At 36.6% G+C, this 17,963-nt stretch overlaps 3 protein-coding genes across 3 annotated transcripts; all 3 read right to left on the bottom strand.

Moving 5' to 3' along the window:
* Positions 1-1,666: 1,666 nt before the first annotated feature.
* LOC127155979 (tripartite motif-containing protein 16-like) lies at positions 1,667-6,505 on the bottom strand. Its single transcript, XM_051098625.1, has 8 exons — positions 6,413-6,505; positions 5,775-5,857; positions 4,668-5,125; positions 4,375-4,470; positions 4,030-4,275; positions 3,214-3,373; positions 3,043-3,078; positions 1,667-2,814 (listed from the first exon to the last, which is right to left on the bottom strand). Exons 1-8 carry the CDS (start codon positions 6,496-6,498, stop codon positions 2,285-2,287), a joined length of 1,695 nt encoding a protein of 564 aa, XP_050954582.1. The 5' UTR covers positions 6,499-6,505; the 3' UTR covers positions 1,667-2,284.
* Positions 6,506-8,026: 1,521 nt separating this feature from the next.
* On the bottom strand, positions 8,027-13,975 carry LOC127155982 (tripartite motif-containing protein 16-like). Its single transcript, XM_051098628.1, has 7 exons — positions 12,955-13,975; positions 10,723-11,113; positions 10,436-10,531; positions 10,097-10,336; positions 9,118-9,277; positions 8,930-8,977; positions 8,027-8,701 (listed from the first exon to the last, which is right to left on the bottom strand). The coding sequence occupies exons 2-7, from the start codon at positions 11,077-11,079 to the stop codon at positions 8,175-8,177; spliced, it is 1,428 nt and encodes a 475-aa protein (XP_050954585.1). The 5' UTR covers positions 11,080-11,113; positions 12,955-13,975; the 3' UTR covers positions 8,027-8,174.
* Positions 13,976-14,159: 184 nt separating this feature from the next.
* On the bottom strand, positions 14,160-17,402 carry LOC127155980 (tripartite motif-containing protein 16-like). Its single transcript, XM_051098626.1, has 6 exons — positions 16,778-17,402; positions 16,352-16,447; positions 16,019-16,252; positions 15,525-15,684; positions 15,337-15,384; positions 14,160-15,123 (listed from the first exon to the last, which is right to left on the bottom strand). The coding sequence occupies exons 1-6, from the start codon at positions 17,348-17,350 to the stop codon at positions 14,600-14,602; spliced, it is 1,635 nt and encodes a 544-aa protein (XP_050954583.1). The 5' UTR covers positions 17,351-17,402; the 3' UTR covers positions 14,160-14,599.
* Between the last annotated feature and the right edge of the window lie 561 nt (positions 17,403-17,963).

Genomic DNA, 17,963 nt, shown 5'->3' with positions numbered 1-17,963 from the left:
GTTAAGAAGCTATTAAGCATAGAAAGTCACATTTCTTGTAAAATGAGTTTTATCAGGCTGTTTTCCAGCTTTAGCAAATTATGTGTCAAAATATATTGTGGGTAATTACTGTTGACACCGAACTGCTTCCGCACACTGAATCACCGTAACAAACGCTGAGCTATTATTTTGATAATTATATTGTTGTGTAGAATCAGATCCTGGTGTCACGGCGCAGAAGAAGACAAACCTCAGAGATTTAATATGAGCACAAACACTGAGCACTGTAAATATGACTGCTTTCAGAGCGTCTGAAGCGTGTTTAATAAATCTGAGGAGTTTTTAGGGCTCGAACAGACGGTTGTTTCTCACACACTGACAGCAGTGCGGTGCTTTTAAAACCACAGCGGCCGGCTGAGATTGAGAGATGAGAGACGAGAGCTCTGATAAGCAGCTCTGCCAAACAGCACTTAACTGAATAACTAATATGATAACCTGAGCAGAGTCATTACGACCCGCCTCATGATTCAACAGCGTCACTGTATCGCTCTCTCACACAGAGATCACACTGATCACAGACCAGCAGACACAGAAAGTGAAGTGCTTCACTAGAATTTTACATAAACAGCGAAAAGTATCTGACAAATGAAGAGCAGTTAATCATAAATAGTCTATTATCTGTCAAATACTGTACACTACTGGTCAATTTTTATAATATAATGAAATAAAATTATATTATTTCAGATATATAATTCAGATTTTTTAATGTTTTTAGGTCTCTACTGTTCACCAAACCTGCATTTATTTGAACGTAAATACAGTAAAATTATTAAAATAATATTAGTCATAAGTAATATTGTGAAATATTACAATTTAAAATAACTGTTTTCGATTTGAATATATTTATCATCAATATATTTATATAGTTAAAAACGAAAATTAAAAAACATTAAAAAATTAGAAATAAAATAAAAATAAATAAATAATACATTTTATTTCAGTTAACTTACAAGGCAACATTTCTAATTTTTCATTTGTTTAAACTGAGGTACTAAAATATTTCAAACTGAAATAAAAACTAATTAAATATACATTAAATATAAACTAAATATACATTATATACATTAAAAAAGAAAAACTAATAGATATGACAAACACAAAAAAATACTAAAAAAAAACCCCAAAAACTTACAGAAGTAATAATAGACATTTTAAAAAAGACAAAAAAATTACAAAACACAAAATTACTAGGACTAAAAATAAAAAAAAAATAAAAAATTAAAAAATGTAAACGAATAGAACATTCACACAGAAAACTGCTATTTTAAATTATAATAATATTTCAATTTTTTACTATATTTTATAAAATAAATGCAACTTCGGTGAAGATTTAAAAAGACAAAAAAATGACAAAACACAACAAAATAACTAACAGGAAAAAAAAGAAAAATATTTTTCAAAAGTGTGAAAGAATATAACATTCACACAGAAAACAGCCATTTTAAATATATATATATATATATATATATTGTACTGTATTTTATATAAAAAAAAATGCAACCTTGGTGAGAATTTTTAAAAATCCTAAAAAGATCCTAAAAAAGCTATGATACCAAACTATGATCCTGAGTTTTTATTTAAAATGAACATGAATTGTCTTCACAATCCAAAGCATTTCCTTCTGTGACATCTTTCTGAGTAAAACGTGACATTTAAGAAATACAAGATGGGATTTCTTTCTTGACCACATGCCCCCTCTTTATAATTTAAAATAACTGTTCTAAACATTAATTTGTACAAATAATTTAATGGATTAATCACATAAAAATGCTCAATTTTTTGTCATAAAAAAGGAATCTTGCAACTGCAAAGTGATGTAACTGGTGAAGGATCATCTGATATTGCTGTAAATATGACTAAACTAACTGATAAAAATAATCATTCATTACTGTTTTTTATATTATCAGTTTATATCAGTTTTATTTAGTCAATGCACGCAACTTGTGCAATTTTAATGTTTGCACACACACAAGGATACTAGAATAACTTGTTAGACACAGAAGTTAGAAATTTTATATATTTTTTACATTACATTGTAAAGAACCTGAAAGAAACCTTTAGATCAGTGCTATTAGAGGATGTGCCAGATTTGTCCTTGAGATTCAGGAAGAAAATGAAAAAGCTTCCAAAAACTGAACACTGACATGAACATGTGAGCAGAAAACACACTCACACACACAAATAAAGATGAATTCCACGATTAACAATCAAATGCGTTATGAGTAAAACCTCTCATCAGTCTATTCTAATTCATCACCATTTTCACTGATGATCCCCTAGAAACCCTAAACCCAGGATAGAGCGGCTGAGTGAATTTGGTCTGGACTGTGTGGATGAGGCTCATTGTGTCAGAGACGCTGTAGAAGGACAGAGTTCCTGCACTGTGATCCACAAACACTCCTATTCTACTGCTGATGGACTTTACAGGGAGAGCAGTCTGTATGTTATTGTGTCCAAATGAGTAACTGGAGGGAGTGCAGATCAAACTCCAGGACTGATCATTATTTCCAAACAAACACTCCTTACCCCGTCCCTTCCTGCTGATGCTCTTATATGACACTGATATATACACACCATTATTTCCACTCCACTCCAGCTCCCAGTAACAGCGTCCACACACACTCTCTCTACACAACACCTGATAATACACATCAAATTTGTCTGGATGATCAGGATACGACTGGACTGTCCTCGTGTAAGTGATCACTCTGTTGCTCTCAGACAGACGGAGGTGTTTATTCATTGTGTTCAGATCCAGAGTGAGCTGATGGGAATCTGATGGAGATAAAACACATCAGAATCAGGAATTATGAATCTGTTTGATGTTTTCATGTAGCTGAACTCTTCATGTTCAGTGTATCATCAGTGTGTCAGTACAGATGAGCAGATATCCTGTGCAAATCATCATTTACATCACCAGTTATAAAACTCTTCTTTCATCTTCTACAGGAAGAACATGAACACACTCAGTGAGTTTTTCTGCTTGTTTTCTTACTGACTTACATTGTAGGAGGTTGTTGCTGATCCTGGTGGATGTGGCTGTGGAAATCAACAGAACAGTGTGATTCTCATGATCCTGCATCCATTCCTAACACATTTCTAATATGATGTTCTCCATGATATGAGATGATGATGGACTCGTTTCTGAGAACAGATGAATCTCCAGGAATTTACCTTTGTCTGAGATCTTCTTGAGCTCCTCTTTGCAGAAATCCTCCAGTTTGTCTCTCAGCTGATCGACAGATTCTTTCAGGTCACCAAAAGAGAAGACAGAACTGAAGGGATCGTCATTTTCGTCTGTAGATTCAGGAGGTGCTGAGAGAGACTGGAAACGCTATAGAAAACAGAAATCAAAACTCATCAGCTCCACACATTAGTCAATAATCTGCATGAACATCAGATTTGTTCTGCTCTTGTTGACTTGACTGATCTTTAGTAACTCACCTCAATCCATCACTTTCATCAGCTTCATTCTTCTCATATTCATTATATCACATTAGAGCTACAGATTCTAGTATTTGCCAGTTACACTCTACGCAAACTTTAAAGAAAATAGTTTGGATGATAAAACATCTGCTAAGAATATAAATGTCCGTCTAACAGCGCAAGCACATCAATGGAGTCTCATTGCCCAAAAAAGCTGCTCGCAGGCTGATTTGCTTTATCTTTATTCTTAAAATGTGCAGCCGCTGACTTGCATTACACTGTCTCGACTCCAGCTGGAGTGCCCATGAGCTCCGTTAGAGGGCACCTTCACCTTCTCACCTCAAACCTCAGACCTTCACCTTCTCATCTCTTCCCTACTCAAAACAATATCAATCACCAAAGAATTTGCCACACCTTGATTTTTTGTCTGAAATCCTTTTAGGACTGATTGCAGATATACAGCATCACTGTTTTGCACTCATAAAATGTTTCTCTGTGAGTCTCCTGTCACAGCAGGATGTGTCTCAAGTCCACTATGATCCTGTTCTTCTAGATCTCTGTTACCTGCAGGAACTGGATGTGATCCTGTGTGTGTAAAAGCTGCTCCAGCTCAGCGTCTCTCCTCCTCAGATCATTGATCTCCTGCTCCAGTCGCTCCAGTCGTCCTTCAGCTCGATTCACTGCAGCCTTTGCCTGATCTCTGATATCAGGAATCAGAAGCCGCAACAGCTCAAAGCAACTTCTCTCAATGGAGTGGTTGAACTCAGTATAGATCCTCTCACTGTCCTCCACTGCTGTCTGTGCAGAGCGCTGTAAGGACACACAGTGATTCAGGCTTCAGTGGGACTGAAAGAGACAAGAAAGTCTGAACTGAGACTGAGACAAACTTCTCTTCTTCTCCAGACTCACCTTATGAGACTCCACAGCCTCTCTCAGCTGCTGAAGATCTTTCTCTTCCTGTTGGATTTGCAGCTGGAACATCTTCTGCTTTTTCTTCAACTGCTTCTGCAGGACAAACAGATGATAGTAAATATTACAGAAAATTACTGGCACTAAATCATCATGTGAACAGATGAATCCAGTAAAAGTAAAACTGATAACTAATGGCTGAAAACTCCAAAAAGGATGATTGATTGTTTACCACCATTGTACATGAAGATTAAAGCTTGTTTCACATTACAAGTGTAAGTGCTAGTTAAAACCTGTTTCTCTGTCCTCTGTGCTGCAGCTGATACAGTGTTGTGGTTTTTATGTTCATATTTTGTACACAGCTCACAAATGCATTGCTGGTCAGTAATACAGTACATTTCCAGATTTTTCTCATGTTTCTGGCAGATCATCTCCTGCAGTCGTCCAGTGGCATCAATCACTTTGTGTGGCTTACGTGAATGAAATTTCTCATGATGGTCAAAATGAGTTTGACAGTAAGATTCCTGACACATCAGACAGGACTTGACGGCTTTGTATTTGCTTCCAGTACAGGCGTCACACTGCACATCTCCAGCTCCAGCGTAACAGTCAGCAGGAAGTTTGGTCTCCTTCAGTTTCTCCACCTGTTCAGTCAGCATGGTGTTTGTAGCTAAAGCAGGTCTTGGACTGAAGGTCTGTTTGCACTGAGGGCAGCTGTAGACTCTCATCTGATCCTCCTGATTCCAGCAGTCTGTAAATACAGCTCTTACAGTAACTGTGTCCACACCGGATGGTCACTGGATCCTTCAGGAGTTCCAGACACACTGGACACGTCAACTGATCCTGAGAAAATCTGGTTTCTGCCATTTTACTGCATGAATACAGAGACACAAACACGCAACAGCTCAACCACACTTTCGCTTTTTTTTTCCTTTAAGACATGCGATTCCTGTTTTATAGATCTGCATTTAAGTGCTGTATGTAAAACAGGCGTGTCTGTGAGTCTGTAAAGCATGAAATGTTTCAGAATATTTCTTGGTTTTCTTAAGGGTTCAGAATTTTTACAGTTTCATACTGTACCAAGACTACTTATAAAAACAGTTAACTATCAACTGATACACTGGAAATAATCAAATGTAAATAAACATTATATTAGCATATTTTTTAAACTATTGTTTTTTTCTTCAATTACTTATTTCTCATATACTCAAACATTTCTCTTTATATACATATCTGCCTCACATCTATTTCTATATCATTTCCATTGTTCTCCCATTATAAACACATTTCAGGCACAAATAAACAAGTAAGTTTATAATACATCAAATTCTAACTTATTAACACACAATTTTCATTTCTGTGCACATTTTACACATTATACCAAACATTAACCCCCATACCTGAAAAGGACGATGAACAAGATGAAATTTTAGGGGATTTCCGTCTTGAAAGTGCAGATTGAGAAAGCCCGCGAAAGTTTCCCCTAGTGTATCATCAGACAAAACTAATCAATCACCAACATACCTTAGTTTGACTAATAGATCACAGATCCACAAGAACTTTTCATTTACAGTATTTGAACAAACAGCTTTAAACTTTTTACCAATTTTATGAACTATTTTTAATCATGTTCCTCCTTGGATTATATTATGACATTTCTTAACTACCATTTTAATCTATCACACACTTGCCTACAAAAACAAATCTCGACATTACTATTCTCTATTCTCTATTCTCCTGCCAGAACAGCAACTGGATATCTAAATTCTGCAGCTTTCATTCGAGTTTTTGCATTGAAATGCTGTCATTTTGGAAATAATTTGTTCCTATGGATGTATTTACATCTACATGCAGAGCAATGGCTTCTCTAATGTGTGAACTGCTCTGTGCATTTAATGCAGACTTTTTTTTTGTACAGAATAGCTTAGGAACTCCTCATGCTAATACTGACTAAACCAAATTCTGTTGTCTTTAAAATTTTTAAATGAGAGGGTTCCCTGACAAAAACAGCATAGAAAAAAGAAATCACTTTTCTTACCTTTTTTTCGAAGTCCCTCCTGGCTGGCTCGCCAATGTAAGCGATGAGGACGTAAAAGATCTTGATGAAGATGTTTGTTGCAGCATAGCAGTGACAAAGTACATGTACTACCTTGGGTTCAATGAAGTCAGAATGAACCCACAACATCCTAAGCTCAAACCTTTTATACTCTTACAGTTTACCATTAATGTAAATGAAGCTGCTCCTGTCATAACGGCTGTAGTCTGTATGATAATGACATTCTCACACCTAATTGTCCAAAAGAGCTCCCCCTAGTGTACCATCAGGCAACTAATCAAGCAATCAATAAGGTCTGTTGGTAACATACCTTAGTGATGCTCATGAGTGCCCCCTTTATGTTTGTTATACACATTTGATACCCACTGCTGCTGAACTCACATTGGGGCCGACATTCAAAGCAGCATTATGTCATGAAAGTGTGGACTCGGAAGAAGACTGCAAAGGTTTAGTGTGCGAATTGGGACAGGGCCTGTTACTGATTACTGACTGTATGTTGTATGTTCTGACTACTTTTTAGATTATTTTTAGTTGACTTTTTTTTTAAAACCAAACTTGTTTTAATCTTAGTGTTAAATCTACCATATATATATATATATATATATATATATAGATATATATAGATATATATATATATAGAATAAAATGCAGTAAACATAACATTACATTACACCAGGGTTTCTCCAACTGGGCTTAATGTAAGAACTGCAGTAGGTTTGTAAGTTGATAAAAAAACTTATAATAAATCATGAAATTGTAAAATAAAAATAATCAAAGCACTTTGATTTTATTTGTTTACCTGCATGTCAATTGATCATTAACTGACATCAGAGAACTGTAAACATGCAAAAATATTGTTTAATTATTTTTAATATGAACTTTCTCAGAGACATTTCAAGTAAATATTTTATTTTAAGGGGTTTGGCTCATAAAAACAACTGGGAATCCCTTTACTACAAATTTATTTACTTGACATTTGTGAATAAAGTCCAAGCTAAATGGTATGACACAGTATGATTTTTTTAATATAAAGGATAGAGAAAAATTAACAATCAGAGAGAATCAATAAATTATGAATAATGCTTGTATTTCCTGCAAAAACCTACAAGTACCACTCAAAAAACATTTTTACATGCTTACCGTTGTGAATCAGGCTAAAGTAAGGAGATAGTTTTGAACACTGGCTGGTTATGTACTTGCTTAAAATTGACTACGGACTGCAGCATTAAAATAAAGTGTAACCAAAAATAACTATGCATATTTTAAAATGTAGTATACTTTAATTACAAGTACTTTTTTGGAATCTGATTGTGTAATCCACATTACTTGTAATCAGTTACTACTCAGCACTGCTAATAGGACAGCTGACCTGCCACTCCAGTCAGTGAGGTGACTACTGACTACTGAATACACACACACAAATAAAAATGCATGACAATAAAATCAGCACCTCGTGATACCAGAAGACAGAAGAACACAAAACACTGAAAAGTGTTGGAGCTACATGAAGTGAATAATCATTTATTGACAGTGTGATTATTTAAACTGAAAGGTAATTTTAATAGCAATAATAAAAATAACTGATATGACTGATATTCTTACTGTGTATATGAGTATTTATTACATACATTTATTCTGACTAATGTAGAAGAGAAAAGAAGCAACTCTATAACATCTCACTATTTCTGATTTATCATGCAGCTCAAAGCATTACAGGAAGAATCTATCATCAGTGTATTTTGATTTAATAACACAGTTTCAATGATGATCCTAAATAAACACCAAAGCCAGCATAGAGCGGCTGAGCGAATGTGGTCTGGACTGTGTAGATGAGGCTCATTGTGTCAGAGACGCTGTAGAAGGACAGAGTTCCTGCACTGTGATCCACAAACACTCCTATTTTACTGCTGATGGGCTTTACACGGAGATCAGTCCGTTTGTTATTGTGTGCGAATGAGTATCTGGAAGGAAAGCACTCTAAAGTCCAGGACTGATCATTACATCCAAACAAACAATTATTACTCTTTCCCTTCCTGCTGATGCTCTGATATGACACTGATATATACACACCTTTCTCTCCACTCCACTCCAGCTCCCAGTAACAGCGTCCACACACACTCTCTCTACACAACACCTGATACCAATAATCAAATCTGTCTGGATGATCAGGATACGACTGGACTGTGTCAGTGACAGTAATCTCTCCGTTACCCTCAGACAGACGGAGGTGTTTATTCATTGTGTTCGGATCCAGAGTGAGCTGACGGGAATCTGATGGAGATAAAACACATCAGAATCAGGAATTATGAATCTGTTTGATGTTTTCATGTAGCTGAACTCTTCATGTTCAGTGTATCATCAGTGTCTCAGTACAGATGAGCAGATATCCTGTGCAAATCATCATTTACATCATCAATTATAAAACTCTTCTTTCACCTTCTACAGGAACAACATGAACACCCTCAGTGAGTTTTTCTGCTTGTTTTCTTACTGACTTACATTTTAGGAAGTCGTTCCTGATGCTGGGAACAATGTTGGTGGATGTAACTGTGGAAATCAACAGACATGAACAGTGTGATTCTCATGATCCTGCATCCATTCTTAACACATTTCTAATATGATGTTCTCCATGATATGAGATGATGATGGACTCATTTCTGAGAGCAGATGAATCTCCAGGACTTTACCTTTGTCTGAGATCTTCTTGAGCTCCTCTTTGCAGGAATCCTCCAGTTTATCTTTCAGCTGACGGACAGATTCTCTCAGGTCATCAAAAGTGAAGACAGAACTGAATGGATCGTCATTCACGTCTGTAGATTCAGGAGGTGCTGAGAGAGACTGAAAACTCTACAAAAAACAGAAATCAAAACTCATCAGCTCCACACTTCACCCAATAACTTGCATCTCTTTTCGACTGACTGATCTTTAGTAACTCATCTCAATCCTTTCGCAGCTTCTCATGTTCATTATATCACATGTGAACTTAGATCATATGTGAACTTTCTAGGACATAGTTTAAATGATAAAACATCTGCTAAGAACATAAATGTCCATCTAACAGCTCAAGCACATCAATGGAGTCTCATTGTAGCGTTGCGTAGATTTGTAAGGAGGCCGTCCCTGAACTATCCACCTATCCCGTGTCGGCCAAGGAGGCGTCTCTGAACTGCTCTGCTGTTTCCCATTAGGAGGACTATTTTAGTTGCACAATCACACATCGCTGAGTCTTGCTTAGCTGTTAGTGGACAATTCTAAGTGTTTCCTTGTTTCCTTGCCTTTGTGTTTTTGTCTTCGGATTGTTCTCTGGTTTGTGACTGGTTGCTGCCTGCCCTGACTAATGCCTGTTATTTGGATTACTGTATTGTTTTGCCCTGGGACATAGTTGTTTGCTGGTGTTTGACCCTGCTTGATTCAACTACGCTCTTTAAAAAAGCTTGCACTTGGATCCCCTACTCCATTGTCACGCTGGCCTTAAAAGTATCAATCACCAAGGAACACAATTTTAGCTAACAAGGAATTATTTGCAAAAATTTTTGTATGGAATACTTGTGAGACTGACTGAAGATTATAATATTAAGACACATGAAATGTTTCTCTGTGAGTCTCCTGTCACAGCAGGATGTGTCTCAAGTCCACTATGATGGTGTTCTTCTAGATCTGTGTTACCTGCAGGAACTGGATGTGATCCTGTGTGTGTGAAAGCTGCTCCAGCTCAGCGTCTCTCCTCCTCAGATCACTGATCTTCTGCTCTTTTTGCTTCAGTCGTCCTTCAGCTCGATTCACTGCAGCCTTTTCCTGATCTCTGATATCAGGAATCAGAAGCCGGAACAGCTCAAAGCAGCTTCTCTCAATTGAACAATTGAGCTTAGTAAAGATACTCTGCTCACTGTCCTCCGCTGCAAAGCGCTGTTAGGACACACAGTTATTGAGGTCTCAGTGTTACTGAAAGAGACAAGAGAGTCTGAACTGAGACTGAGACAAACTTCTCTTCTTCTCCAGACTCACCTTATGAGACTCCACAGCCTCTCTCAGCTGCTGAAGATCTTTCTCTCTCTGCTGGATTTTCTGCTGGAACGTCTTCTGCATCTCCTTCAGCTGCTTCTGCAGGACAAACAGATGATAGTAAATGTCACAGAAAACTACTGGCACTAAATCATCATGTGAACAGATGAATCCAGTAAAAGTGGAACTGATAATTGATGATGATTGATTGTTTACCACCATTGTTCATGAATTAACATGTAGATTAAAGCTTGTGTCACACTACAAGTGTTAGCGCTAGTTTTAAATACCTGTTTCTCTGTCCTCTGTGCTGCAGCTGATACAGTGTTGTGGTTTTTATGTTCATATTTTGTACACAGCTCACAAATGTACTGTTGGTCAGTAATACAGTACATTTCCAGATGTTTCTCATGTTTCTGGCAGATCATTTCCTGCAGACTTCCAGTGGCATCGATCACTTTGTGTGGCTTACGTGAATGAAAATACTCATGATGATCAAAATGAGTTTGACAGTAAGATTCCTGACACACCAAACAGGACTTGACGGCTCTTCCAGTACAGACGTCACACTGCACATCTCCAGCTCCAGCGTCGAAGTCATCAGGACGTTTCCTCTTCTTCATTTTCTCCACCTGTTCAGCCAGCATGGTGTTTGTAGCTAAAGCAGGTCTTGGACTGAGTCTTTAAAACATGAAATGTCTATTAGATGTCAATGCTAAAAATGCTCTGTCAAAGTTACAGAGAAGTAGGACAACATCCTTAAAAACTGCAGTAATACTGCAACTTAATTACTACAGGATTACAATATCCAGTGTTGGGGAGTAACTAGTTACATGTAACGGAATTACATAATTTAATTACAAAATAAATGTAATTGTAATTAGTTACAGTTACTGAGAAAATATATGTAATTAAATTACAGTTACTTTTGAAAAATGCCAGTGATTACAAAGGGGATTACATCTGAATTTTTTCACACACCCACCCCCACTTACAGATTTAATTGACTTCTTTTAAATTGCATTGACTGCTCTAAAATGAGACACCAATGTTTCAGGAGTTTAGGACACAGAATAGGACACGTGCTTATTCGATAACAGTTTTATTTCCTATTTGGGTTTATGCATAAACTTTATTTTTTAAGATTGTTTTTTCCAAGGCATTGTTAGATGCTAGTGTTTTCTGTCATAACTATGCAAACATTTGATTTCAAACCCAGTATCATCTCTCTACTGTCCTATCACAATAAAAGGCATAAAAAGCCCAAAAATATAAGTAAAAAAAAAAAAAGTCTGAATTTGTGGTGGCTGTGCTTTAAATTTAATTATTACACAGTTCAGACTCATTCGGGGCAACTTAAGTCAGTGCTATATGCTTGATAATTTTTCTTGGCGGAAGCTTTGCGTTTGGTTAGCTAATAAAATATTAAAGCTTAATTCAGTATTATGTAGACAATTTCTTAATTCTGTCATCCTGGTATCGTGGACTTGCTCTATTGTTTCAGACAAACGCAGCTGCTGCCATTTTTTTTTTTTTGTTCATTGTAATGGATTATAAGATAACTAACAAACTAGTACTACTACTTACTTATTTATGTGGTGAAATGTTGTGTAAGAAAACTGGTATGACTGCACTGTATCCCTAAAATGTCTAATGAACTTGCCATTTGCTAGCAATTTATTTCTTCATGGAAGCTTTGCGTTCAAATATTTCAACTCAGATTAGTGTTTCGTGTCTAATAATTTTGACACTAAACATCTAAATAATCTATCAAGCAGCTGTGTAATAAGTGAGATAATGTACATTCAGCCAGTTGTTATCACAAAATAAAGATGTATATTATCCCTTACTTATTATAATCTTAATTCAAGTGATAAAGGATTTTGAAAGTCTGACAGTAATCAGTGTTGAGTGCTACTGTAAGGTTAACTCTGCCTGGTTTAAATGTTTCAAAATGATTAACAGTTGAAAATATTAGAAATTTAGAAAAGTAATCAAAAAGTAATTAAAAGTAATGTTACATTACTTTAATAAAGTAATTGAAAAGTTACACTACTTATTACATTTTAAATCAAGTAACTTGTAATCTGTAACCTATTACATTAGTAACCTTCCCAACACTGACTATATCATACCCTGAAAAGGAGGAAAATATTAATAAGAGACAAAACTCCAGCAGTGTTCTCTCTACTGAAACTTTATGCAGATTGATACGACAAATTCCAATAAATCACATTTCTCTTAAGGGTCTAGAATAAATACAGTTTTATACTGTAGCAATTGTAAATATGGTTAACTATCAGCTGATACACTGCAAATAATCAAAACATTTCTCTAATGTGAATAAACATGCACTTTTTAAACTATTGTTGTTTCTTCAATTACTATTCCTCATAGACTCAACATTTATATCGTATATCATTTCCATTGTTTTCCCAGTATAAACACATTTCAGGCACAAATAAACAATTATCTTTAGAATAAACATTCATTTACACATTAAACATCAATGTCAAACTTACCACACAATTTCGGAGTTTCTGTGCACAACTGTCGCACCTCTTACCAGTGCTCTTTACTGTGAATCAGTTAACTCTTTCAAATGCATAAAAAAGTTAAACAGCCACTAGAAACAGTGAAATATTATGCATTAACCCATTTTACACTTTCTACCAAACATTAGCCCTCTTACCTTAAAAGGAGGGAAACAATAAGATGAAACTTAAGATGAAATTTCAGGGGATTTCTGGACTGAAACGTTACGCATTTAGAAAGCCCGCGAAAGTTTCCCCTAGTGTATCATCAGACAAAACTAATCAATCACCAACATACCTTAGTTTGACTAATAGATCTCAGATCCACAAGAGCTTTTCATTTACATTATTTGAGAAAACGGTTTTTGAATTTTTACCCATTTCATGAACGCTTTTTAATTATGTTCCTTCTTGAATTATATAATGACATCTAATTATTGTTTTAATCTATCACACACTCCCCTACAGAGATAAATGTTGTCTCAATATTACTATTCTCTTTCAACACAGTCCCTTTTGTGTTTCACAAATTTTGTAGTGCCAGAGTTCTTGATTCGATTCGATTGGTTAAATCGATCTATTCGATTAAAAGATTATTCACAATTTTTAATCACAATTCACAATTTTTATCAATTTTTTGTGCACAATGGACATCAAAAATACCAGTATTTTAATACAAGAACATCCCAATCTATAGTATGGATAGTCCGGACTCAAAAAATCAGCGTTTCCTATTAACTATTAAATTCCTAACAAATCAAAAATATTTTGCACTTCCCATTAGGGATGTGTCCGTATCCAAACATACGTTGTTCAGAAAGGAAATGTCATGCACTATGAACCCCTAAATATAAGATGGGAAGAAAACATATATTTCATTGGTTTCTCTTGCAGTTATATCGTTGGATAGTAATTCTGTATATAAATTGTAGGCATTAGGAAGCCGTTATTAATATGTGAGCATTGAAACCAAAGCCAAACCCTAATCCTAACCATACAGTAAGTATACGTACTTAAAGTGAATAAAATTACTTGTTTCATACTGTGCAATTGTTTGAGATGTGATTTTCCCCTCAAATTCAGAAGCATGATTTGCAAATTTATTTACATAACATATGTGAATTTAGTTAAAGGTGAGCTAAATGGTATGACACACAAAAGGATTTTCAGAAAGTCATCATCATTTGAAAAAATAATTAGGCCTTTTTTTTTATTAAAATTAATACAATTTAAAAAAAAACATTTAAGTAATTAGGGACAATCAATAAATTATTAATTTATTGCTATTGTGTGAATAATATGTAATAATGTAGGTGATGAAAAAAGTAACTGTAATCTGATTATGAGCATTTTAAAATGCAATATGGTCCAATTACAAGTACTAAATATTTGGAATCCAGATTACATGTAATCAGTTACTGCACAGCACTGCTAACAGAGCAAATGACCTGCTACTCCAGCCAGTGAGGCGACTACTGAAAATAATAATACAAATTTATTTCAGTAATTCATTGCAGTATTTATAAAATGCAGAGAAAAGAAGAGACTCTGTAACATCTCACTGTTACTGATTTATCATGCAGCTCAAAGCATTATGGGTGGAATCTCTTATCTCTCAATATATTCTGATTCATCAACACAGTTTCACTGATGATCCAAAACCAACCAAAAACCCAGGATAGAGCGGCTGAGTGAATGTGGTCTGGACTGTGTGGATGAGGCTCATTGTGTCAGAGACGCTGTAGAAGGACAGAGTTCCTGCACTGTGATCCACAAACACTCCTATTCTACTGCTGATGGATTTTACAGGGAGATCAGTCTGTATGTTTTTGTGCCAGAATGAGTAACTGGAGGGAGAACAGATCAAACTCCAAGACTGATCATTACATCCAAACAAACACTCATTACCCCGTCCCTTTCTGCTGATGCTCTTATATGACACTGATATACGCACACCTTTATCTCCACTCCACTCCAGCTCCCAGTAACAGCGTCCACACACACTCTCTCTACACAACACCTGAAGAAAATAATCAAATCTGTCTGGATGATCAGGATACAACTGATCTGTGCCAGTGTAAGTAATCACTCTGTTTCTCTTAGACAGAAGGAGGCGTTTATATGCTGTGTTCAGATCCGGAGTGAGCTGATGGGAATCTGATGGAGATAAAACACATCAGAATCAGGAATTATGAATCTGTTTGATGTTTTCATGTAGCTGAACTCTTCATGTTCAGTGTATCATCAGTGTCTCAGTACAGATGAGGAGATATCAATCAATATGCAATTATAAAACTCTTCTTTCACCTTCTACAGGAAGAACATGAACACACTCAGTGAGTTTTTCTGCTTGTTTTCTTACTGACTTACATTGTAGGAAGTCGTTCCTGGTTCTGGGAACAATGTTGGTGAATGTGACTGTGGAAATCAACAGACATGAACAGTGTGATTCTCATGACCCTGCATTCATTCCTAACACATTTCTAATATGATGTTCTCCATGATATGAGATGATGATGGACTCGTTTCTGAGAGCAGATGAATCTCCAGGACTTTACCTCTGTCTGAGATCTTCTTGAGCTCCTCTTTGCAGAAATCCTCCAGTTTGTTTCTCAGCTGATCGACAGATTCTCTCAGACCATCAAAAGAGATAAGAGAATTGAAGGGATTGGCATTTACATTTATAAATTCAGGAGGTGCTGAGAGAGACTGGAAACTCTACAGAAAACAGAAATCAAAACTCATCAGCTCCACACAGGGACACTGCTTATATAAGTTATTTAAAACAAAAGAAAAGTTCTAATAGAGAGCCATTTGAGCAACAGACAGGTTAATACATATTTTCAAGTAAGAAGAAAGAGCTCAGAGAAATGATTCCTAAGAGATTTCCAGAGCCATTTGCAAGTGGTGTCTCTTTCAAAACAAGAAGATAAGATGAGAGTCTGACTGATGATTATATAAGACACTTATGAAATGTTTCTCTGTGAGTCTCCTGTCACAGCAGGATGTGTCTCAAGTCCACTATGATGGTGTTCTTCTAGATCTGTGTTACCTGCAGGAACTGGATGTGATCCTGTGTGTGTGAAAGCTGCTCCAGCTCAGCGTCTCTCCTCCTCAGATCATTGATCTCCTGCTCCAGTCGCTCCAGTCGTCCTTCAGCTCGACTCACCGCTCGCTTTTCCTGATCTCTGATCAGTCGTATCAGCTCAGAGCGGCTTCTCTCAATGGAGCGGATGAGCTCAGTAAAGATCCTCTCACTGTCCTCCACTGCTGTCTGTGCAGAGCGCTGTTAGGACACACAGTGATTCAGGCTTCAGTGGGACTGAAAGAGACAAGAGAGTCTGAACTGAGACTGAGACAAACTTCTCTTCTTCTCCAGACTCACCTTATGAGACTCCACAACCTCTCTCAGCTGCTGAAGATCTTTCTCTCTCTGCTGGATTCTCTGCTGGAACGTCTTCTGCGTCTCCTTCAGCTGCTTCTGCAGGACAAACAGATGATAGTAAATATCACAGAAAACTACTGGCACTAAATCATCATGTGAACTGATGAATCCAGTAAATGTGGAACTAATAACTAATATCTGTAGGTTCAAACTCTAGAAAGAATGATTGTTTACCACCATTGTACATGAATTATTGTGAAGATTAAGGTCTGTTTCCCACTGCAAGCTTAAATATAATAAAAGTGAAACTGACACAGACGTAGAAATTCAAACTGAAAGTGTTAATGCATCATTAATCTGTGGCGCTTCACAGGAAACTATTGAATCACTACACTGAGAATTAACTTGATCGCTAGTTTTAAATACCTGTTTCTCTGTCCTCTGTGCTGCAGCTGATACAGTGTCGTGGTTTTTATGTTCATCCATCGTACACAGCACACATATACATTTCTGGTCAGTGCGACAGAAAACCTCAAGGAGCTTCTCATGTTTCTGGCAGATCATCTCCTGCAGTCGTCCAGTGGCATCAGTCAGATTGTGTCTCTTTCCTTTAAACCAACTCTCATGTTCCTCAAGGTGATTCTGACAATAAGAGTTCAAACACATCAGACAGGACTTGACGGCTTTGTATTTTGTTCCAGTACAGACGTCACACTGCACATCTCCATTTCCAGCATCACAGTCAGCAGGAAGTTTAAGCTTCTTCAGTTTCTCCACCAGTTCAGTCAGCATGGTGCTTGTAGCTAAAGCAGGTCTTGGACTGAAGGTCTGTCTGCACTGAGGGCAGCTGTAGACTCTCATCTGATCCTCCTGATCCCAGCAGCCTGTAATACAGCTCTTACAGTAACTGTGTCCACACTGGATGGTCACTGGATCCTTCAGAAGATCCAGACACACTGGACATGTCAACTCATCCTGACAAAACCTGGCTTCTGCCATTTTACTGCATGAATTCAGAGGCACAAACACACAACAGCTCAACTAAACTTCAGTTTCTCTTTCACTGAACTCCTGATTCCTGTTTCCTGGTTTTGTATTTGAGTGACGTGTGTAACACAGGCGTGTCATGAGTCTGTAAAGCAGGTTCAGAGCCACTTCAAGCCAAGCCTGCAACAACTAATGTTAACACTGCAGCTTTGGCAGTATGCCATTTTTTAACTGGATGTCAATCGAAGAATGGAAAATATCAGAAAATATGAAATTAGGTCTACAATGAACAGATAATTGAAAGCATAATGTGCCTGAAATAATCAAGTATCTAAGTAAAAACACAACAAACCTCAGCTTCTAAAACTACTATTGCGATATAGTCACTTGAAATCGGAGTCAGACCAAAACAACAAAGGAGTCAGAATTAAATTAGAAACCAAAGTTTTAATAAATCATCTGATTTTTTTAAGAAGCACAAGAGAAGATGCAGAATACTTTGTATAAATTGGAATAGATTGCATTATCGACACTATTTTCCTGTTTGACAGTGTAAAGCTGCTTTGGCACATTCTGTATTTCAAAAAGTGCTGTATAAACAAAGGTGACTGGACTTAAAGGGACT

The sequence above is a fragment of the Labeo rohita genome, chromosome 24 (assembly GCF_022985175.1).
Source record: "Labeo rohita strain BAU-BD-2019 chromosome 24, IGBB_LRoh.1.0, whole genome shotgun sequence".
NCBI lineage: Eukaryota > Metazoa > Chordata > Actinopteri > Cypriniformes > Cyprinidae > Labeo > Labeo rohita.
Note: the sequence above shows the minus strand (reverse complement) of the source record. Positions and strands in the feature narration are given on the sequence as shown.